The following is a 22,312-nucleotide window of genomic DNA, read 5'->3' on the forward strand; positions in this document are numbered from 1 at the left end:
TCTCTCTATCTCGCTGCGGCGTTTCACCTGCGAAGTTGGCCTACGCAAATTAGGGAGAGAGGAAACATACAATGGAAAAATAACATCAACAACAATAATCGAAAAAACAGGCAAAACAGGCTCAATCCAAACAAAGTATAAAACGTGAAAAAGGGGACGAAACAACACCCACAGCAGCCCCTCACCCCACCCCACCCCACCCCCTTCCATTTTCTTCTTCTACACACTTATAGGAACAAAACGGAGAAAAATCAAAAGGAAAATAAAACAACAACCGTAACAACGACAAAAAAGCACACACACAAAAAAAAAAATCTGAGACATCGGGTGGAGTGGGGTGAGAAGCGCAAAATAATATAACCCTCCGCAGTATGACCAGAGAGAGAGAAAAAAAAAGACAAATAAGAGACAAGAACACACAACAAAAAAAAAAAAAACAACGTTTACGCGGTGTCTTCTCTAGACAACCTCATGGTCAATGCCCTCTGTTGCCAGTTATCGCGTGCGGCGTATGCCACGTGGAGCTAAGGCAGTTCCCGGCGTTGCAATGGTCGATGCTGCATACGAGTGGCTCCGGCAGCGGGCTCATGACATTCCACAGCTTGCGGTGTGCGGAAGTTGGGGTGGTAATGTCGGTGGCCATGTGAATCCCATGAGCTCCGCACGTTGGGGTTGGTTGTGGCCGCGGTACCTGACGTGGTTATGATTGTCCCTACACTTCCCCGGTAAGTGTGGCGCGCCAAAGACGCACCTCTCGCCTCGGCATACTGTGACTCCTTCAACTGGGCCTGTCGCCGCTTTACCGCAGGGCAAAAATCAGAGATGGCCGCACCAACCAGTGAATCCGCAAAGGCCGGTAAAGAATAAGTGGAGTCACCACCTCCCTCAAAGGCCGCCACGTAACGTTCCACCATATCGTGAAAGCGAGTCGCCGCACTTACATGACGATTCAGTGAATACTCCCCATGAGTTTTATAATCACGACGGTACCGACAACGGGACCACGATTGCTGTTTCTGTTGTTGTTGCTGTTTCTTTAGTTGTTTTAGTGAGTGTTCCTGGTTTCCTCTATCAATGCCATTAGTTACGGTCACACCCGCATCTGCTTCAGGGCATGTTGCCATCACAGCCGCCCTTTCACTGCTGCCATTCCAAGGGCCACCACCTGTAACGGTTGCATCCCACCTTTGCCCTATTGAAGCATGCTTCACGTTCCCCGACAGGTGTTGAAATACCTCTGCTCCTGCGGTTGCTCCCACTATGGGGCCCCTCTTGCCACCCGTGGCACCACTGCGCATAGAAGGATTCTCCGTGTGTCTCGCACTCGTAGCAATTTCAGGCGTTGTGCTGTTAACCACCTCTCGACGTCGGCGCGAAGTAGCCCGCTGACGCTGCAATTGCGCCATGGCTTTCCCGTTAACATGGGTCACACGACGATCAAGAGAGGTGTGTTCACCTTGTGGAAGTTGCACAACGCCAACCTCCGCATCGCATTGGGCGGATCTCTGCAGACATGAGTTGCTCTGTAGATCGCCCAGCTCAACTTTATCTGTGCTCGCTTTGCTTCCTTTGACATCCGCCGTCATTGGTCTGCTGTGGGGGACAGCGCATTCCTCGTAGCGGTACGCCGTGTAGACACGGCTGTCATACAACCTGTGACAGGCCTTCACCATGTCTCGGATGTCGTCAAAGCCACCGCTATCGCGGTTTATAAAGGACGGCGATGGATAATTTGCCCCACGCTGCACAGCGGGATGTCCAATGCCGTCATCTACGGTCGGAATGGAAATCAACGGCATCGTTGTGTTTAGGTTACTTGATATCGTCTGATGTAGCACGACACTGGGTTCAAGATGCAGCTGAAGCATCTGCATCAGTTGCTCGCGCTGCAGCTGCATCTCAAGTGAGCGACTGAGTTGATCCTCCGTCAGCGCATCAGCAAAGAGATCAACAGGGCTTTCCACACGTGTGGAGGGGTTACTGTCGTATGATGTTCCAATGCAGACCGCATTTTCACTTTCCTCAAGAACGCTTCTCGTAGAAATAGTTTCCTGCTGTAGCTGAAGGCACGGGGTAGGGGTGCTATCCGTTGAGCGATCCCCACGCACGCTAGAAATAGGCGGCGACGTGGCGGAGTGGAGGACATGGTGGACGTCTTGAGCCTCCCCACCATCGCCGTTTGGCTTCGCAATGCCACCACTGCCCACCTTTGGAGCGACCTCGGCTAAGGGAGAGGTAGCGAGAATGCCTGGCTTCGGAGAAGACAAACGCGATGCCGTCGGCTCGGCTGTGACCGGTCCTACGGTGGTTTCCTCCTTCGACTCGTTGTGGTCACAAGCGGAGTTGAAGAGGCGGTGGCACCCACTCAGAAGCTCCTTCAGCTCCTGCTCAACGAGGCGAAAGTCACTGGTGGTGCACGACTTCGCGGAGGATGAAGACGTCAGAGATGAATTCGGATTGGGACCATCCAAAACGGGCGTCTTCGTCATGGGCTCTCGCGAGTGGAACGCCGGCAAACCAACTCCCGCCGTTTGTCGTGGCCGCTCCTCGCCGTGTGACTGCGGGCCCCACCCGTACATCTCGCCACGGTGCGCCGGCGACCGCTTAGCTGGGGAGTCTGTTCGAGTGATCTCCTCACTGGTGTCCGCCGTCATGCCATTCCTCCCAAGAAGCAGCCGCTCCTCCCGCGCCGCAGCATTCGCCCCTTTTTTGGGTCTGCACCGCTGCAGCATTGCACCGCCCCTGCGTTTGGTGTGTGTGTATGTGCGTAGCGGGGTCTCAGCTGCTCTAAACAAGTGCGTACAACACGACACTCGCGGCGAGGATGCCTCTTGGTGTATCGTCGCACTCCGTCCCCAGTTTTTTTTCCCGTTTAATTTTCCTTTCACCGCACAACGCCTGTGTTGACGACTCTCGTTGGCTGCGATTTGTCAATCTAATTTCCGACAGCCTGACCCTTCACCGTTTATTATTTCTAACAACTTCGTCTTGTTACACCCCCTCCCCCCTTTTCCCTACAAATGCCCTCTTCCCCTGCTCCTTTTGCTTTTAGTATATTCTGCTTGCTTGTTGTTGAGCTCCTCGCTCCCTTTTTATATCTCCCGTACGCGGCTTTTCTCCCCTCGCCCGCGTCGTCTGCGCTGACTTGTGCGACGGAATGGCTTGCCTGCCGTTTACTCGCAGCTCCTGTTTTGTTCTGGTTATCCTTGTTATATCTATATATATTTATATATCTATATAGATATATAGATATAGATATATATCTCACTGTATGTATGTATAGGTATATGGGTCCTCTATCTACTTTTCTCCCCTTTTACTTATTACAACCTTTCACCTACACTTACTACACGTGTAACGTGTGTATTTTTGTATGGTGGGTACAATACACGCAGTGAAAAAAGACATGGAGAAGCGTGTAGGGGATACACATGTGTTCCATACCCCAGTGGTGTGATGGGATGATGATTTAGTGGTCATTCGTAGTAATAGTGAGGAACAGTCATGTAGTGATACAAGTGTGTGTGTGTGTGTATGCGTAGATGTTGTTGATTGAGTTTCCTGCCTATATGTATATATATAAATATATATACAGCGAAACTGCCGAAGTAAAATCGAAGCAGAGAAACAGACGTGACTATGGCACACATGACCAATAATTTATATACATGCCTGCATGCCTCCAGCCCCATATATATATATATATGGATGAACGGGCAGGGATGATATGAGGGAGTGACTGCGAAGAGAGGGGAGGTGTGACTGGCCAATGAAAAAGACTAAGCCGAGGTTCACATAATATAACAAAAATAATAAAATACAACAAAAAGACGTCGACACACACACAGACAGACACATACAAACATGGGGAGACGACGCGTCAGATCCTCCGTCTCACACCCCGTTATGAGTCGTCCCTGTAGGTGGAAAGACTACGCTCACTCTCATCGTCTTCCTTATCCTCCTCATGGACATATTTGATTCCCAAAATGGCCATCTGGACAAGCCCCATCAATCCCTGCTTATAAAGGAGCCCCAAGGTCCCGCGGTGTTCCTTTTCGCGTGTCTCAATACGGCGACGGTCGTGCTCGGCCTGCAGCAGCGCTGCCCGCCACTCGTCTACCCACAGCTGCACCATCACATCCTCCATTTCCTCCCGCTTCCGCGCTTGACGCTGCGCCAGATATTGACGCAGGCGGTATTGCTGCCGTGCCAGAAAACCTCGCATCACCGACTGAATACGAACTGCAGACGCGAGGATGAGAACTCGCAGCGCGCGTGCTCGTTCTTCCTCCTCCCGTTTACGACGGCGTGCCAGCCAGCGACGCACGGCGCGCTGAATGATAGTTGCGGACTTGTCGCGGCGAAGTTCACGGCGGACATGGCGGTGTATATACAATTTTTCCGCCAACCGGCGACAACGACGCCCTTCTGTGAGGAAGCAACTCTCGCGGGCCCGCAAAAACGCGTTGGTTAGGCTCACCGTTCGCTCCTTATGCATTTGAACAGCGGCCGCAAGCTGCTCAGCCGCCCCACGCCGGAGGTGGAAAGCATACCCAAGCTGCGCACGGGCCGTGCCGGCGCGACAGAGACTTTGGATGGTCATGGCAGAAAGAAAGAATCCGCGCCCAACAGCCGCACGCCGATGTCGCGCCGTGCGCTTGGCAACCACCATGCGTCCAAAACACTGAAGCACCATGGTCGCACGGAAGACGCGGTATTCATGGTCCAGGCGTTCCTGATTCATAGCCAGCTGCACCCTTCGTAGGTAGCGAATCTCGCGTCCGGCGCAGAATCGACGGTAGGCGCGCTGTATTGTCAGCACCGCCCTCACAATACGACGACAACGAAGCAAAACGTTGTGTAGCATCTGCCGCTTAAGTGCCGCCTTCCAGCCATTTTGTATGACAGCAGCTGCCTCCTCCTCTCGAACGACACGCTGCTCTGCCTCCAGCCTAAGCCGTTTGCATCGCCGCGTGTACTCCTGCAGACAGAGACGAACGAGGTCCGTACAATCCCGCAGGCGGCGCTGACGCGAGCGATGCTCCTCCACGAGCTGTTCCCGCCTTGCGTAAGCCTCCCGCCTGCCCAAGATTCCCCTAAAGCGGCGCTGAATTTGTGTTGCCGCATGCGTTTGCTGCCGGTGCAGCTCTTCACGACGCTGCTGCTCCTCCACCTCTTGCGTGCGCCTCCGCCAATACGCCTTGCGGGGGACAATAATGCGCCACCAACGCGCCAAAATCGTAGCCACCACCTCACGCAACTTCAGCTCCTCCACACCACGTAGTGCAAGTAATTTACAGAGTTGCCTCTCCCGGCGTCTTCGGCACACAAAGACCTTTACGTAGCGGGCGATGACAAGCGCACTCTTAAATAACTTCTCTTCCCGTGCCACACGCTCCTCCGCAACCAAGGCACATCGTTCCTGTTTTTTCCGAAGTTTACGCTGCTCAATAATACAGCTCAGCATCCCTTCAATGCACATGGCAGCAGCCTTTTGCATACAGTAGACCTCCCGGTAGAGCACTTGTTGGCGCTCCCGCAACATGTGGCGGGCACGGTTACTACGCCACGCGCACTGAATACAGCACGCCGCCCTCATTCGCCGCTGATGCATAACATTGAAATAAACGAGGAGCTCCGTTTCACAGCGTTCTTTTGCCTCCTCCACGGTCTCCTTTTCCTCTTCATCTTCCTCCTCACTTTTTTCAGCTCCCTCCTCGTCCTCCTCTTCCTCTTCCTCTTCCTCTTCCTCTTCCTCCTCTTCCACTGCCTTGGACCCCGCTTTTTCTTGTGTACGGAGACTAATGGACCCAGGTCCTTTGAAAGTCAATGCATCTGCCATACTGAGGCGTTGCGACGTGTCGAGCGCCCCGGTGTCCGCGGATTTCATTCCCGCCGTCGTGAAGGGGCGTGTGACAACACGTTCCATGTCGTTTTCCTCGCTGTCGCGGACCCCTTCCACCGCTACTTCTGCGTCATCGACGGCACGTTTACCGGATTTCAAATCCCCTGGTAACTGCGTTGGCTGTTCCGGTGAGAGGGAGGTGGGTACAGTGACAGAGGTGACGGAGAGGCTCTGTGGGATGCCTTCAGGCCTCAGCTTCATTCGCGCGAGCGTCTTGTTTGTATTCCTGCCCACTACCGCTTCCTCACTCCCCGCTGCACCCTCGTGGTGTTCGTGTTCGTCTACATGCTCTTCCCCCTCCATCGCCTGCCGCTGCTTCTTTCTTTTCCTCCGTCGCTCGGAAAGTTGCTCGCCTGCTTCTTCGTTTATACCCTCCACATGGACATCCCGCCCCTCGCCCCCCTCATAGTCGCCACCTCCAAACGCGTACCGCTTCCCGGGCTTTCTTTCCCGCTGCTGCTTCCTCTTCTTTCCCTGCTGTTTCTTCTCCTCGGAGATGGGAACGTCCTCACCGAAGACATGGTGTTCCGGTAAGAATGAGCGCTGACGGCGCTTGCGCTGTCGCATCTTTTTCTCCTCCTCCTTCTTTTTTTTCTCCGCCTCTATCTCGGCGTGCTGCCGAGAATACAGCGTGTCAACCACCGTGATACCACCCAGTCGCAGGGCGTCGCTGGGGCTACGAAGGCGGTGGCACTGCATTACAGCTGAACTCACCTCTGTCGATTTATGCCTCGCACGAAAGAAATTGTCATTGGAGTGTAACCGTGAAAATATCCTTCTGCCATGCATACCGTCCATCCCCAACAACTTACGAGCGTGGATAGGTGAGCTCGCCGAGCTCAAAGGAGAGATGATCCTGGAAGCACGGTGTGTTGCAGAATACTGATTATTGGGACTTTTCAGCTGATATAGACGCGCCGGGAAATCAAGCAACGAGTTCGGCATCGTTGACCTACCAGACGGTGGCACACTCGTCACGCTTGTTTTGAGGTGCTCCATAGCATGCGGTTGTAAAACTGGAGGGAAGACGTACGCCGCCGTCCCGTGGGGGTTGGGATGCTCCTCCCACACTGCAGCTCCACCAGCTACCAGAGACGAACCAAGAGGGGCTCCTGGGTTCTGTTGCAGCTGCTGATGTAGCCAGTGGGTAGGGGTTGAAAATTGTTGTACCACTTCACGAGCACGTTCTAGTAATACGTTTCTCTCGTTAAGAAGACTCTGCCGTCGCCCTTGATCCTGCTCCCCATCGGCGAGTTGCTCCAGATACCCTCCCCATTTGAACAGTGCCACAGGGAGGAGTCGCTTTGCCTCCGCAGCCATCCATTCTTGGCCGTTTCTGGTGCTTGTGTCGTGCACGCTAAGCGATGTGAGAAGCTGCTCTGCCGCCCGGCAATGCTGCGTGGCCTTTTCATGCTGCCCTACACGAGCACGCAGAAAAGCCAGTTGCATCTCATTTTTGGCACACTGAAGGGAGTTACACTCCCCCTCCATACTTGCAATCTGACGCATGGCAGCCCCATTCTCAGCCACCCTTGACGTCTCCGCCGCCTCTCGCTCCTGTCGAAGAATGACGGCGACTCGCTTCGCAATGTCCTGGGCATGCTTTGCATGTTGGATGGCCATAAGAGTATCCCGGTGTAAGGTGACGTCAGCCTCCACCGCATTGCCATTATTACCGCCAGCATTCTCCGAGACAAGTATCTCCTTCACCATGGCATGGGTTCTTCGAATAAGCAGTAGCATCTGTGCTGCTATAAGCGGTGGCTGCCGCAACTGGACGGTGTTGCTGTCCCTCTGTACAGCTGTGCCATCGCCACCTAACTTGTGCTTGCTATCGCCGGAACTGCAAGGGCTCCGTCTCGTGAGACACAAGGCACGTATCTCGTTACCAACGTCCACAGCACGGTGTAGTACCATCAGTGCCTGCCTCCGCAACGTGTGTGCCTGGTCGTGTTGTTGTAGTTGTTCCACCTCAGCACTGCCTCGAGCCGTCTGCCCCGTGACAGCGTACCAGTGCCGCATCTTCTCCTTGGCAACCCGCTGAAGTTCCTGCACCGTTTGCGAGAAAATACGTAGCGCATCGGGTGGTCGGTCGTGCTGTGGCATGGCCCGAATGGCGTCGCACCTCTCTTGCAAAGCGTCAGCAGCCAAGAAAGACATTTTGCATACACACACTGAGAGTGGGAAGTGCTGCCTAAATACGCGTGTACGTGGTTGTGTGGGAGATTAAGAAACAAATAACCCCCTCCCTCCCTCTCCTGTTGCAGTGAATGAATGTGATGAAATACAATCTAATGGGAGTGACACTAACACCCACGTCCAACACAGCCTTCACTATGCACCCACGCTGTACGTTGCTTCAGGGCCCAACCCAACCAACAACAGCGCATAATAAATCAACAAAAAAAAACGGATATAAAGAAAAATACATTAGCAGAAGTAGAAGTGCGTGGGAGAGACAGAGGCACACACAACTTCAATACCTCCACGCCACCACGCACACATACGCGGTGCAAATGCATTATGTCGCGCGTAGAACGACATATGCACACGCATGTCAGAAATCACGGCACATCTACTGCTGAAGGCCGACACTCTCTTTGGAGTGTGTGCACAAGCAGGTTAAATTTCTTTCTCCTCCTCTTTCTTGTTGCTTTTGTTTTGTTTTTGTTTTTTACTTTCACGTTGCTAGGACTTCCTGTGTATGTCTGTATTTTTTGACGTGAAGGATGATGGGATGTCCACGGCCGCACACAAAAAACGAGAGGGCGAGGGTGAGGGATGCAGCAAGAGTTGGGGGTGGGGTGGGGAAGAAGGAAAGGAGGAATGAGTGGGTGGGAAAGACACAAACTGCCCATTGTTAGGGCATTCCACTTTTTTTTTTGTTCTGCCTTTAGTGTTGTTGGCGTTTTTCCTTCAAATCTACCGTCTCATTTTTTTTGTTCCCCTTCTTTGCGGCAGCCGCCAGTAAAATGCACTAACGGGGATAACCTCCTCCTGCACACGGTGGCATGTGCGCGGGGTGCAGTGGCGGAAAACGCAGCCCCATCCCCTCTGCCCCAAAAAGTAAAAGAAGAAAAAAACCCAGGTGCCCACAATGACGCGGTGAAAAAAACCAACAACACGCGACGGCACCTTCACCCGCAAGCCCGCACGGTGGGGACGGGGAAGGGGCGGCCGCAGGAGCAGTGGCGGCCACACAGACACACACCCCGTCAGCGTCAAAGCCCAAGGGCCTAAAAAAAAAAAAAAAAGGAAAAACGTGACCATTGCAATAAAAGCCGGCTCTTCGTCTCCTCCTTCCCTGCGTCCCACACCTCTGCACCCCCCTAAACCAGCTTCCTTTGCATTTTTTTTTTATCCCTTCACTTATTTTCCCTTGTTTTCTAACAACAGCCACCACCACCTTCCTTTTTGCCGGACGTCTGCCCGTTGTTGGCCGCGCCAAGGCTCACCGGCCGCTTCGCGTTCGCACCGGCGTTCAACGGCGGCCGCTTGCTCCCCGCCGCATCCACAGGTGCCACAACGAGGTCGTAGACTGACTTTGCCAGCCACTCAAAGGCCTTGTCTACGTTCGTCTTCTCAAGGGCGGAGGTCTCGAGAAATGACAGACCATTTTCGCGTGCAAAGCGGTCGGCAACCTCCTTCTTCACCACCCGGAGGTGCTCCAGGTCGCACTTGTTTCCAATGAGAAATATGGAGCATGTCGCCGGCACAAAGACGCGCAGCTCCTGCAGCCACGTTGGAATTGAGTCAAATGAGGTTTGGTTCGTGATGTCGTAGACGAGCATGGCACCCTTTGCGCCGTGGTATATGGAGCGCGAGATGGCGCGGAATCGTTCCTGCCCTGCGGTGTCCCAAATCTGCACCTTCGCGTCGCGTCCCTCAATCTTAATGCTTTTTGTCATGAACTCAACGCCAATGGTGGCGGGTGTGTCTTGGCTGAACTCGTTCGCTGTGTAGCGCGTCATTAGATTTGACTTGCCCACCCCGCTGTCGCCAATGATGACGACCTTGAAGGTCAAATTTGTGTCCTCCATCGTTGCTGGCTTATGTCCCTCCCTTTTTTTTTCTTTTTTTTTTTCTTCTCCTTGACTGTGTCCTCCTTTTAAAGCACACACGGAAACGTACCCTCGGTCGTATGTGTGTATTTGCAAAAGAAACGCTGTTGGGTCAACCGTATGTATACCTTTTTGCCCGCCGCGCAGCGCGTGCAATCCAGAAGAATAAGGGAGGAGGAAGAAAAAAAAAAACCACGGAGGCGCGTGAAGGGCAGAGAGGGTCGCCCCTCCCTCGCCGGGTGCCGGAGGGAGAGGCACAGCAGCGAGTTTGCAGATGACATCCGGCGACGGCAGGTGTGCGGCGTGTCATGTGTGTATTATTCTGCGTCCCCCCCCCCCCCGCGCGTTGACGGCTCTTGAGTGGTGATGGCGCAAAGTCACCGTGTTTGCTCGGGCCAACGAGCCCCAGACGCGGGGCAGCAAAAGAGGAGAAGCGCAATGCAAATGCAACGTCCTGCGGCACACACACATATATATATGTCATATGCACGCAGGCGACCACATTGGCGGTAAGGTCCGGGAGGTCCAACTGCAATGCAAACGTCCAGTGAGACACACACACACACACACACACCGAGAGAGAGAGGGAGAGACAGAGAGATAAAGAAAAACAAGAAAAGGAAAAATAATAATAATACAGATATCAGTGTCAGATACAACCCGCATCAAAAGAGGAGAGGCCTCATCATGTGTGCCCCTTCCTGAAGGCAACCAGAAACATCATCATCCCGCGGAAGATGCGGCTGCTCACAGCCACAATGGGGAATACGCGGCGGATAGCTACTCGTAGGCAAAATTATATAAGACGCATGCCCCGACGCTTTGTTTTTCATTTACTACCTGCGTTTGTTGCCGCTTCTTCACCTCCACAGCGCATTCTTTCCCGTTGCTCTCTTTGCTTTGCCCTTCTCAATACGGGGGCTCATTTTTTTTTTTTGTGTGCGTCCTTCTTCTCTTTTTCTTTTCGCTTTTGCCTCCTTGACATTCTTTGCAAACAATCGTTTCCCTCCCCCTACTCCCTCGCAAGCCACTCTGCACCTTACATGCACACGCTGAGAGAAGAAAGCAAAAAAAAAAAAAAAAACAACGCAGAAAGTGCGGCGTCATCGAAGTGTCCTAAGTCCTTGCCCCCTTGAGGCCGAGGCGTGTTGTATTCCTCGGCAACAAGAGGACGAAGACGCCACCCGTGCATCCATCCGCTGTACTCTCTTCCACGTGTACGACTCGCCGCGGCTGCTGCTTAGTTACTAATACCCATCTCCACGAAGCGTTCACCGTACGTCTTTGACTTCACTCGTGTCAGAAGCACCTTTTGCACATCAAAGAGGGCGATGACCTGCAGAATGAGCATCATCAGCGCGCTGGCGAAGGTGAGCTCCTGCGGCACGCAGTTTCTCACGGGTTCGCCAAGCCGGCCAATGACCACCTTTGTGTTGGTCGCGTTGTCGAAGATGACGCCCATCGTTCCCATGTGCTTCCACTTCGCCACAATCTCGCTGTAGTTAATGATGCCCAACTCGTTGCAGTCGCTGATGACGGGGCCGGCAAGGCCGAGCGAGTGGGCCACAAAAAACATCGTAATCACCAGCATAACGGAGATGAAGTAGAGCAGGCGGTAGGCCTTTCGGGGCACAAAGTGCAAGAAAATGTAGCAAATGGCCGTGAAGATTGAGAACAGAATCCCTAGAAAGTGCGCAAAGCCGGCATGTGCAAAGTTGTGCTCTAGCGTAATCACACGGCCGGTGCCAATGACGTACATAAGTGTGCATAAAGCCAGCAGGACGCCAAGAATGAGGGAGAGAAACTTCCGCAGGAACTCGCAGACAGTGCCCATAAATTCCAGTGCCATAAGGCTTGCTGCTTTTCTTTTTTCGTTTTGTTTTTTTTTACTTTTTGGTTGTGTTTTTTCTTTTTTGCTCTTCGGCAAATTCCTCTTCTCAACGTGTAAGAAAAGGCGGCGCACACCACACGGTAAGTGCGCAACTGCTCCCTTCTTTTTTATATATTTTTCCTTCTTGACTCCTTCACAAGCACTGGAGCAGGTGTGGGGGGAGAGAGGCACTGACGTGGGACGACGACGCCGGTATTATTTCAGACAGGCAGACACGCCCCTGCCTGCTACGGGGAATCTCAGCAGAAACACACTGCAACAACAAACGCCGACGAAAGCAAAAATAAATAAATAAACAAACCATTACAAAAACAGGAAATCAAGGAACTTCACTGGCATGGCCAATCCTCCACGGGTGAAGTTCCCACCTTCTTCTCAACGCACAGAGAAGGGCGGAGTAGGTGCAGGCGCAGTACGCGGAGCACATAAACACACACGAACCGTGGGAGTACTTTGACGGGTAATGACGTCAAACGATCAACTCCCTGAGCAGTGAAAAGCAACACGAAATAAAACATATATATATATATATATGTAACCACCACAAAAAAAACAAAAAACAAACAAACAAAAAAACATACGCAGAGGCACAGCCCCCCATGTTATTTCATCGCAGTGCATTTCAGCGATGATGGTATGCGATTTCCCTCCACGCGAAGCATCCCGCAGACGCAGAGGGCCGCAGCTACGGCCGCTGTGACACCCAAAAAGAGCAAAAGATACCGCATTGTCTGTGCCACCTGTGCATTGATCAAACAATCCACGGCAAGCTGCAGCAGTACGAGATGCCGCTTTTGCTGGCAATGCATCGTGAGCAGGCGCTGACGAGCCAAAAAAAAACGAACCCGCTCCAGGAAGGCCTCCCGCCAGCGTGCTTCTTGTGGCGATGAGGAAGTGTTCGGGGATGAAAATGGTTCATCCAACACCCTGCAGGCCTGCTGCTGCTGCTGCCAGGGCCACAATTTTCTTTCTATGCTGAAGTACGGGGACGTCTCCCATCGGCTTTCATTTGCCACAGAGGCGAGGAGTGTTGTCATGGCAAAACTGTGCGACAACTGCTCTTCTGTCAACCGAACGGGTAAAAACGACGTTGTCCTTGACGGGGTTGCCACCGCCCGCCAAGAGGCAACGGAGGGCTTCGCGGTATTTCGCTGGTGGTGCTTAGCAAAGCCACAAAAACAGCCTGCAAAGACGGCAGTGCGAAGTATTGCCCAGTGCCGCCTTGCATTCATCCTTCCACCGCCTGCAGCGTACCGCTGAGGTTTCAGTACAAATTGGCTGCATTTGTTCGTGGGTGCCCTTGGAAGCATACCCAGCGGATTCCAGTGCCATGGAGCATGCTTAGCATCAGCATCAGCAGTAGGTGTGTGGGCATGAGCCAACTCCTGCACGAAGGGTGGCTCACCACCAACCGGCATACGCTTCTCTCGCACAAAATACAGGGCGGGGATAAAGATCTCGTTTGTCAGGCAACTGCGCCCGCATTGCTCATACCAGCGCTCAGTTTCTTTCCTTCTAACGTACCCCACCAGCCGTTGTCCCCATCCTATGAAGAAGCGGCATTCCACAGGCCGCGAACGTCGATTGGCATCACGTGTGCGCCACAATGTGCGCTTGGGACGCCGGCGCAGCGTCAGAATGCTACCCCCTACAACTGCGGCACATGGCACTAGGAAGAGGCAGGAGGTCACGAAACCCCACAGTAGCACAGGTGCGGCGGTGGACGCCAGTGCGGAGGTTAGACCCATCGCGGCGACCACCGAGAGCATGAGCTGGAGCGCAAGGCTTACCACAAACTCTAGCGGTTGGGCGTAGGGGCGACAGGCAACCAACATAACACCCAAGCCGGCATGGATCAACACACAGGCGGCAAACCCCATCCACGGGCTTCCCACACCACTCCCTTCTCGCATTAATGTTGAGATGACGACTGTGGCTGTCTTTTGCGCCAGCACAACAAGCTTGAAGTAGCGGAATGCATAGGTATACGGGGCGTATAAAAAATGTGCCTCATTCTCTGAGGAGGCTACACGTGCACGATATACCACATCCACTTTTTTCGGTGTCTTCGTCGGTTGTGAGGCTGTGGCTCCTGCTGTTCCTGTTCCCGCATCGGTGGCGAAGAGCGAGGCCGACGGCATGGTAGAAGAGAAGGCGACAGCGGCATCCTCGCCAGCAAAGGTCGCTCCGATGTCTGGTCGTTGTTCCTCCTTCCATGAATACAGAGACGAGGAATTTGCTACCGACTCAGGTAACGGGTACCGTCGAAGTGCACGTAGCGCCTGCCGGGTGACGAAGCCGTGCAGGAGGAGAAAAAAAATGGCATAGGCAGAGGACGCAAGAATGGCAGAGGCGGTCAGGAAGCTATCGACGCCGTTGCACGGTACACTGGCGTCCGCAGAGAGGCGAGAGATGGTGCTCAGTCGTGTGCCTTGCACGTAGGCAGCACCCGACCCACTGAACGAGTCAATGTCGCCCCCGTGACTGCCGCCGTCGGCCCCCGCACACACCACCGTCTGGCAGGGAAACAAGTCGATGGCATTTCGCAGGATCGGGGAGTACATAAACGACACCGCAAGAAGCACCATGCAGAGCAGCATGCGGCGTAGCCAGAGTTTGAGCTTGAAGAGCTGTAACCTGCTCTTTCGCGTTAGCCCCAACACGAGTGCGACTGCAAACAAAAGCGACAAAAAGAACGAGGCCGCGGCAAGTGGATAACACACCTGTCCGGCATGAATCATGACCAACACCTCGATCTTGGGAGCGAATGCAAACATAAATGCAGCGGCAAAACCAATGAGAGAAACGACTAGTTTTATCAACGTCCACGACAAGGAGAAGGCGTGCGTCCCTTTGTACCGTCTCCAAACCAGTTGTTGGTAGGCCATCTCCGCCTTGGCACGCTGAACCCGAGCTTCTTTTTCCATTTCCTCCCCGTTACCCGGGCCAGTGTCATCCGAGTAGAGCAACCGCCGGGCAACACGCTCCTCTGTCGTGTCTGGGGCACACTCAAGCTGGTGTAGCCGCTCCAGCACGCGTGCCTGCTCACGTGCCCCCAACACCAGACGGAGGACGACGCCAAGGATGAGCAGCACGGCCAGAAGAGCCGCGCTCACCGCTGTGATGATAGTCGCCCCCTGCGTGGATACGCTGCGCATAAGGGCTGCCAGCGTCAGCCTCCTTTGCCACACTTCATCTGTGGCCAGCGGTTGCCTCAGTAGAAAAATTAGCAGCATGGCGCCTGCTACCATCCAAAAAACCGATGCGCAAAGAAGATAGGCAAACGCCGTGCAGTGGAGTGGCCCCAGCAGTAATGTGGAGAAAAACACAAGTACAAGAGGGGCCACAATGTTTGTGAAGGCAAACATGAGGCGCAAATCAGTGGGTACCCAGGGTGGCAAACGCATGCTGTGAGCTCCACCCTCACGCCCAGCGGGACTCTTCACCCCCAGGGTCTCCCGACTGTGGTCGTTCGCGTTGCTGTCGCTGCCGTTGGAGAATACCGTACGCATCACAATATCTACAACCCAGAAAGGGGAGCTGTAGAGTGTGGGAAACACACTTGGGGCGATCGTCACGATGAGGTAGAGATACTGCAAGTAGTTCATCAGAAGCTCCAGCACATCGTAGACCATTTCACCCCCCACCCCCTCCTAATGCCAACCTACACGTGCGCATTGCACGGGTGTATATGTATAGGCGCAGATACATGCACCACAGAGAGAGAGAGAGAGAGAGAAAACGTGAACCAAAACACCAACACCAACAGCTACAACAACAAAACACCCGTACAAATATGGTGCCGACACACCCAACAAATGAAGGGGCCAGGGCCAATCCAACGGATAACGGCAAACATAATCTTATCTCTCTCTTGGCTAGCAAATGGTGAGTGACAGCAGATACGACCAGGCATATATATATATATATATATATTTATACATATATATATTTCAAATTTGCCTTAAAAAAATCAGTAAGGCACAACACCGAGCAAAAACAAAACAGCAATAAACAAAAAAAAAACACACACACAAACACACACAAGTGGGACGAAAAAACCAAAAAACAAAAAAAATGAGACGGCATAAAATCAATATAAGGGCATTCCAATGAAACAAAAATAAACCGCACACGCGCGGCATTACGCAACAGACCTCAAACAACAACACGCACAAACACAAAAACAAAGCAAAAAAAAAAGAGGAAATAAACGTACGTAGCAGTTACACATCCCACGTGGTCAGTAGTTAAACCTCCCCACACCCCTGCCTACGACAATTGCCCGGGCTCACCCTGAGCAATTCAAATTACCTCCACAACGCACCTTCACTGCCCCTCCACCTCTTTCTTCTAGCTCCTCCCAGCTCGTGCCACTCTACGTGATTGTGTGAGTATACATGACCTCCCATACTACCCCTTGTGCGGCGCCTCCGCAGGGGCATCAGCCCTGCTTACCTTCGAACAAAAGAAGAAAAGCGCCGCGGTGGCAACACGGGTGCGGCTGTTGTGCCTATGAACCACACACGTCAAAGCAGAGCAAACTGCATGGAAGAGGGTGGCGGCGCACACGTAGATAGGGATATATATATATATATATATACATATATATATATATATATATTCAAATTTACATGTCGGCCTCTTCTCTTCCTTGTCTCTGTTTACAGGAGTCATTACTCGTTCAGCGATGCTGCCGGACGCACAGGTAATTCCCACCCACCCGGGAGCGGCATTAGAGCATCAGCAGTAGTAAACACACAGAAACAACAACAACAACAACAAAAATCACACACAGAGTTTATCGCAGAGGCAATGTAAGACATCAAAAAAAAAAAAAAGAACTTCTTCCTCCTTGCTACGACCATACACACACACACAGTATACATGAAGGATGCATACGTAGAGCGCATATAAATGATTTTATTAGTCAGCATTGTGTGTGTGTGTGTGTGTGTGTATATGTTTACGGTGCGCGGCACGTAATACACCGCTTTCTTTTTCTTTTCGTGTGGTTAGCGTAGCAGATATTTGCCCATAGTTTCACACACATACTCTCTTTTTCCCTCGCTTTCTGTCGAGTTCACGTCATAACATGCTACCAGCGTTTTTTTTCCATCTCCGTCACCGCGCTACTGCAGCCCAGCAATTTGACGCGATTGTCGGGAGTCACAAACGGGTAGCAACCCTCATGGAATGTCATTCCGCAGAGCTCTCGCACACTGTACCCGCTCACCACGGTGCTTTCGTACGCGTCGCGCCGGACGCGTTGCTTGACGCGACCGTCGTCACACAGCCAATTCTCCACGTCTAGTAGGTAGTACGGGAAGGTGGCGGTAAGGTTTACCTTGGAAAGACAACAGCAGTGCTGTGTGAAGGTTTCCCAACTATCGTATCCCATCAGCTCATGCTCCACGCTGTTGCTGCGCCAAACGCCATCCACAAAGTCGGATTTCTTCCCCTGAAGCATTCCACAGAGACAGAAGACCAGTGCCACCGTTGTACAAACACTCAAGGCAAGGAAGAACCACTGCATGTATTTCTTAATGGTGCCTGCAATTCGAAAATCCACTGCTTGTTGCAGCGCACGAAGCCGACTTCTTTGCTCCTTAAACACCTCAGTGAGGCGACGACGCAGTATAAAGTGACGCAGCAGCAACTTCACGCGCTTGGGCGTCGTCGACGCTATATGGAGAGGCCGCAGTACTGCTTCAGTGTCGTGGTCAATAGATACGCTTGGAATCCTCTTTTGTGTTCTTCTCTTCGTTCCCCCAGAAGTTCGTGGCGATTTGTTTGTAGCTGCGTCAGCCTTCAGCGGCGGGTATTCTGACGCGTCCTCGAGCTCCGCTCTCCTCGAAAACGAGGAAGATCGATTTACCGAGCCTGCCCTCGGAATGTAGATCTCTGCGAGTAGTTGTTGCGTAAATTCGTCCCAATCGGTTACCTCCACTCCCTCCAGGTGCACCTTTGGATAAACAGGGGCAAACACCGTCGGGCGGCGGACCCCGTCGTACGTTGCTTGAAGCTCCCGCTCGCAGAACTGTTCCAGCTTTTGCAGCTGCCTCTCTGCGTTAGAGATACATTCAAACCGTGTGTACGCCGAAGAAGAATGCTTCCGCTTTTGCGTTCCGTAGGACTCCTCCAGATGCCCCTCCGATCGGTGACCCACGAGCGACACCAATGACTCTTGTAGCTTTCCTTTAGGCGAGGCCGCAGAGTCCGTGGAGGCTTGATCAACAGAGCTCCTCTTCCTTGAGCTACTGAGCTGTATTTCCACTTCATTCTCTAAGGAGTTGGTCTCGGCGTCTCCAAAGCGAAAACGCTTGTTGTCGGTGGGCGATGGGGGACCAGGAAAGGCCTGAGTTTGCTTGTGCTCCACCACAATTGGAGGGTGGTGCAAATTTTTATGCGCCTTCAGCCGTGCAAACGCCGTGGGTTCCCCAGCGGCATTTCGCTCAAATGCCACCACACGGTTATTTCTGGCGCAATACGACGGTGCAGAGCTTCCCGGGACGTTGTACGTTTGCTGCTGTGTCTCGGAGGGCTCCAACCAAAACGGCCTGCCCTGCACTCCTGCAGACTTCTGCAACCTCCTTCGCTCCTCAAGCACCTCGGCGTACCGCAGTGAGGTGCCACTAATGTTGAGAGCCTTCCGCCAACGCTTCCAGCAGCGGAAAAATGCACTCTTCCGCGGGACCAAGGTCGTTGAATGATTTTTCGCATTTTCGGTCACTTCTTGTAGTTCTTGTTCGCCCTTCGTCCCCCCTTCCCTCTTCGTTGTACCCCCGTGGAGAATGGTGGACTTGAGACCCTCCGCTACATCATCCGTCGGTTCTTTCTGCCCTGTGGTGTTCCATTGTGTCAGCTGTCCTCGGAGAGTGTTGAAAAAAGTGAAAATGTTCCGAAATGTTCCTTCCCCGCTCCACCACCCATCCCCCTTCACGCGCAACTGCTTCCGCGACTTCACTTCCTTCCCCCCCGCATCCCCAGTGATAAGCAACAAGGCATCGTCAAACCCACCAAAGTACGCCGCAGGTACAAACGGCCGTGCATCCTTAAAGTAATCATCTCCAGGAAACTGAGCGCCATAATTGACATCCTCAACTGGACTCTGTTGTGACGCGGAGGGCGCAGCAGCTCGCACAATCCCAGCGTCTCCCCAACCACTCAATTGCGAGGTAAGTCCACTCGGCTCCTCCTTTCTGGGGTTAACCAGACCCGCCCCCTGGGCAGAGTGTTCTTGCAGATGATGCAACCTCCTCGGTGCTTCGTCACAAGATTCTGGCGAAAAATCCAAGCAGGAGCCTTCCTGCAAGTTAGATTGACGTTGCTGCTGGTATGAGTAGTTTGGTCCGGCCAAGGAGCTCATGCCTGCTTCCCACACCTCCCTGGGCAGCGGCTTCGCTGCATATGCTTTAGTGCCGCTAGCACTGCTGTTGTGGAGCCGCTTCGTGCGTGAAGGGCTGTCCCTCTCGCCCTGCCCCTCCGGACTCTCCGCACGCGCGGCACCGCCACCAAACGCCCTATTTCCCCCATCCTTCAAACTGGCTCTGTTCCCGCCCGTGACATTAAGAGGGTCACCGTCTTCCCTGAACTCTGGCGTGAAGGAGCGGCCCTGAGTAGTTTTACTCTCCACTGCAAAACCGTTTTCAAGGCGTCGCCGCAGTCGCTTGGCACGTTCGCGATCGTTCTGAAACGTCCGCACGAGACCAACGATGAGTGCCACCAAAGGGGCGAGACACACAAACACAGCCAACAGGACCGCCACCCCAAACGGAATAGCATGTCTCCCAAGTCGCTGCCCCACCACCCCAACGGAGGCCACACACACAATAGTGAATTGTTGCGTGGCACCATAAATGTTTTCCACAGGACGGGCGTAGGGGTGCAGCAGGGTGGTGTAAAGAAAGTATAGCATGCAAACCACAAGGACAAGCGCCAGGCCTATCCATGCTAAGTCTTCCTCAATGCCTTTACTCGTCAGACAACCGATCGTCACTAAAAGAACCCTTTGAAGAAGAAACGTCAGACGTGCTTTGCGATAGCTCCGTCGGTAGGCTTGATATACTGGTGCGGAGACATTTACGGACTTTCGGACCTTTTCGTAATAAAGTTCCTTCTCGGTAAACTCATCCATAAGGCGCTTGTCAAGTGGGTACTCCCTTTCAAGGATGATAGTTCCTCGGTCTGCCACCACCACCAGGAAAATCGGGTACCCAACCGTGTACGACAGAAGAATCACCAGCACGGTGACCTTGTAAAAGGCATTCACTTCACTACACGGCACAGATGAGTCATAGGCAAGGAGGGAATGAGCAACGGCATTCCCACAAAGCTGCGTCTGCAAGGCGGCTGGACAGTTCTGCGCATGCACGGAGAAATTGCAGGGAGAACACGGAGACGCAAGTGTGCCCCAGATGGGGGAATTGCCGGAGGCACTGCTTATGCTTCCTGGGGGCCCTATCCACTCCTTGGCGCCACACTTCACCTCGACACACCACAAAATATTAATCATATTCATCAAAACCGGGCTATAAATGAAGGAAATCACAACCAACATAATTCCTAACATCGTACTCGAGAGAAGGTCGTACATCTTCAACTGCAGACGTCTACCCGCCCTGAAAACACCAAAGATGGCCCATACAAAAGTCATAAGGCCAACCAACAGCAGGATAGAACCGGTGGTGTGCCCCACTGGGCTTTCTTGAAAGAAACGGATATCACGTATCGGCGGCAGCCCAATAAATAGAACACCAACCATCAGAACGACCACCGCCATGATGAACTGTGGAAGAGTCACAGCAAGGCGACAGCGACGCAGGTAACGTCTATTGCTGTCCTCATGCGCCGTCAAGGCGGCAAGTGCCCGCAGATTGGTTTCCGAGCGCGTAACAGCCTTTTCAGCAAGTGAGGTACCCCACATCGGCTCAGTCCTCACCGCAGCGGTACCCTCCATAATCGCCTCCTGCTCATGCATGCGACGAAGCCGCCAAAAGTGAAAACCAAGGGCCCCAATTAAAATAAGCACCGCCATCGTCGCCGCCCCAACGCTCAAAAGCAACACCCGTGTTTGCTTGGAAATAAGATATACCGAGTAGATCCACGGATGGGCAAGCAGCACCGCCCCAAACACCATCGAAAAGAGAGACGCTAATACTAGCAGGAGCCCTCCAAAGGCCAGTGTGGAGCAAACCGTGAGAACGCCAACCAGAGACGCCAAAAATGGCGCAAAAACCGCAATAAAGGCGAACTGCAGGCGGTAGTCTAACGGTAGCCAGTCGGGTAACTTAATTCCCAGTGGATTACTGTAATAGTTTTCTTTACTCAATCTGTCCACAAACTCAAGACTGACGTAGCGGAGACTCCGAAAGGGCTCTACGTAGAAATCGGGAAAGCTCATCGGTGAGATAGAGACAAGAATGTATATGTACTGCACATAGGTCACTGTCATATCCGCCAAATCAAAGACGGTCATAGCCTCATACAACCAATATATAGCTCTTGCAGGTTCACGACACCAAACAAATGCACCTTTTGAGCTTAACCAATAATTATGAGTTTCAGCAATGCCAAACTAAAAAAGAAAAAAAAAATAATTTGTTGTTGTATGAAGCAATGCCACTTTCCTCCTTGCCGCTTGCCCTCTTGTATTCAACTGAGTGTGTGTGTGTGTGTGTCCCTGTTCTCCCCCCAACTTCCTTCTATTATTGTTATTATTACCGCAAAGAGGCAGCGCCCAGAAAACGTCCGCAGCGCAAAGGTCTTCCCACCGCGAAGAATCTTCCCAGTCAAGAGTTAAACGTTCCGTCGTATTGTTTCACTCCCTTTTTTTTTCTGTTGTTGTTGTCTGTCGTTGGTTCCTTCGTTCCCAGAAACAAAAAAAACAACGTGGTGAGGGGACGAGAGAGGTGGAAAAAAAAAAGAAAAAAAAACACGGGATGCCTCGCACGGCCATTGCGAACTCGCAAAGACATACGCCTCCCCAACTAAATAGAGAGACACAATTGGACTGACGCATAATTGTCCACAGTTATTCTGTTCTTTTGTTGCTGTTTACGAGAGGGCACACTCGAGCTCTTCTGCTTTGCATCCTGCTTGCTGCCTCTCCCACTTTATCTCTCTCTTCTGGTTCTCCATTTGGAATCCCCCCGCACATGTACACACATACGGAGCGTAAGAGGCGGGGAAACAGAGAGAGAAACAAAGATGGTGTGCGCATGTGTGTCAGATGACGAAAGCGGCAGCACCGGCAGAGGGAGCCACAGAGGACAAAAAAAAAAAGAACAATTTGGCGGGGCATCCTGCCCCGCCACAACATGTGCAAGTAATGCAAACAAAAGCCTCCTCCTTCCCACGCAGCACGGAGCGAACCGTGTGGACCACCGCGCTCGCTCGCGTCGCGTCTTGTGCCCTCCCGAACACGTAGAAACCAATAAACCCAAAAAAAGA

General features: G+C 52.7%; 6 protein-coding genes across 6 annotated transcripts, besides 25 other annotated features; all 6 read right to left on the reverse strand.

The window, feature by feature from the left end:
* The first annotated feature begins 387 nt into the window (after positions 1-387).
* Positions 388-440: a sequence feature (GA-rich).
* Positions 441-524: 84 nt separating this feature from the next.
* TraAM80_05850 (uncharacterized protein) lies at positions 525-2,732 on the reverse strand (the record flags this gene model as incomplete). Its single annotated transcript, XM_029382713.1, has 1 exon — positions 525-2,732. One exon carries the CDS (start codon positions 2,730-2,732, stop codon positions 525-527), a length of 2,208 nt encoding a protein of 735 aa, XP_029237418.1.
* A 478-nt stretch (positions 2,733-3,210) lies between these two features.
* Positions 3,211-3,289: a microsatellite.
* A 229-nt stretch (positions 3,290-3,518) lies between these two features.
* Positions 3,519-3,540: a microsatellite.
* A 26-nt stretch (positions 3,541-3,566) lies between these two features.
* Positions 3,567-3,592: a microsatellite.
* A 312-nt stretch (positions 3,593-3,904) lies between these two features.
* TraAM80_05851 (uncharacterized protein) lies at positions 3,905-8,068 on the reverse strand (the record flags this gene model as incomplete). Its single annotated transcript, XM_029382714.1, has 1 exon — positions 3,905-8,068. The coding sequence occupies one exon, from the start codon at positions 8,066-8,068 to the stop codon at positions 3,905-3,907; it is 4,164 nt and encodes a 1,387-aa protein (XP_029237419.1).
* A 483-nt stretch (positions 8,069-8,551) lies between these two features.
* Positions 8,552-8,582: a microsatellite.
* Positions 8,583-8,672: 90 nt separating this feature from the next.
* Positions 8,673-8,718: a sequence feature (G-rich).
* Positions 8,719-9,146: 428 nt separating this feature from the next.
* Positions 9,147-9,169: a microsatellite.
* Positions 9,170-9,294: 125 nt separating this feature from the next.
* TraAM80_05852 (small GTP-binding protein Rab11) lies at positions 9,295-9,948 on the reverse strand (the record flags this gene model as incomplete). The annotated part of the gene is made up of 1 exon (XM_029382715.1): positions 9,295-9,948. The coding sequence occupies one exon, from the start codon at positions 9,946-9,948 to the stop codon at positions 9,295-9,297; it is 654 nt and encodes a 217-aa protein (XP_029237420.1).
* A 23-nt stretch (positions 9,949-9,971) lies between these two features.
* Positions 9,972-9,995: a microsatellite.
* A 526-nt stretch (positions 9,996-10,521) lies between these two features.
* Positions 10,522-10,543: a microsatellite.
* Position 10,544: 1 nt separating this feature from the next.
* Positions 10,545-10,576: a microsatellite.
* A 452-nt stretch (positions 10,577-11,028) lies between these two features.
* Positions 11,029-11,056: a sequence feature (A-rich).
* A 153-nt stretch (positions 11,057-11,209) lies between these two features.
* On the reverse strand, positions 11,210-11,818 carry TraAM80_05853 (uncharacterized protein; the record flags this gene model as incomplete). Its single annotated transcript, XM_029382716.1, has 1 exon — positions 11,210-11,818. One exon carries the CDS (start codon positions 11,816-11,818, stop codon positions 11,210-11,212), a length of 609 nt encoding a protein of 202 aa, XP_029237421.1.
* A 558-nt stretch (positions 11,819-12,376) lies between these two features.
* Positions 12,377-12,397: a microsatellite.
* Positions 12,398-12,405: 8 nt separating this feature from the next.
* Positions 12,406-12,436: a microsatellite.
* A 26-nt stretch (positions 12,437-12,462) lies between these two features.
* Positions 12,463-15,495, reverse strand: TraAM80_05854 (uncharacterized protein; the record flags this gene model as incomplete). The annotated part of the gene is made up of 1 exon (XM_029382717.1): positions 12,463-15,495. The coding sequence occupies one exon, from the start codon at positions 15,493-15,495 to the stop codon at positions 12,463-12,465; it is 3,033 nt and encodes a 1,010-aa protein (XP_029237422.1).
* Positions 15,496-15,578: 83 nt separating this feature from the next.
* Positions 15,579-15,599: a microsatellite.
* A 13-nt stretch (positions 15,600-15,612) lies between these two features.
* Positions 15,613-15,647: a microsatellite.
* Positions 15,648-15,774: 127 nt separating this feature from the next.
* Positions 15,775-15,812: a microsatellite.
* A 45-nt stretch (positions 15,813-15,857) lies between these two features.
* Positions 15,858-15,937: a sequence feature (A-rich).
* Positions 15,938-16,019: 82 nt separating this feature from the next.
* Positions 16,020-16,062: a sequence feature (A-rich).
* A 110-nt stretch (positions 16,063-16,172) lies between these two features.
* Positions 16,173-16,207: a microsatellite.
* Positions 16,208-16,442: 235 nt separating this feature from the next.
* Positions 16,443-16,484: a microsatellite.
* A 131-nt stretch (positions 16,485-16,615) lies between these two features.
* Positions 16,616-16,657: a microsatellite.
* A 140-nt stretch (positions 16,658-16,797) lies between these two features.
* Positions 16,798-16,826: a microsatellite.
* A 132-nt stretch (positions 16,827-16,958) lies between these two features.
* TraAM80_05855 (uncharacterized protein) lies at positions 16,959-21,338 on the reverse strand (the record flags this gene model as incomplete). The annotated part of the gene is made up of 1 exon (XM_029382718.1): positions 16,959-21,338. The coding sequence occupies one exon, from the start codon at positions 21,336-21,338 to the stop codon at positions 16,959-16,961; it is 4,380 nt and encodes a 1,459-aa protein (XP_029237423.1).
* A 181-nt stretch (positions 21,339-21,519) lies between these two features.
* Positions 21,520-21,540: a microsatellite.
* Positions 21,541-21,775: 235 nt separating this feature from the next.
* Positions 21,776-21,795: a microsatellite.
* A 144-nt stretch (positions 21,796-21,939) lies between these two features.
* Positions 21,940-21,996: a microsatellite.
* Positions 21,997-22,312: the final 316 nt, after the last annotated feature.

The sequence above is a fragment of the Trypanosoma rangeli genome (genome assembly GCF_003719475.1).
Source record: "Trypanosoma rangeli strain AM80 chromosome Unknown Tra_15.4_contig_00200, whole genome shotgun sequence".
Lineage (NCBI taxonomy): Eukaryota > Euglenozoa > Kinetoplastea > Trypanosomatida > Trypanosomatidae > Trypanosoma > Trypanosoma rangeli.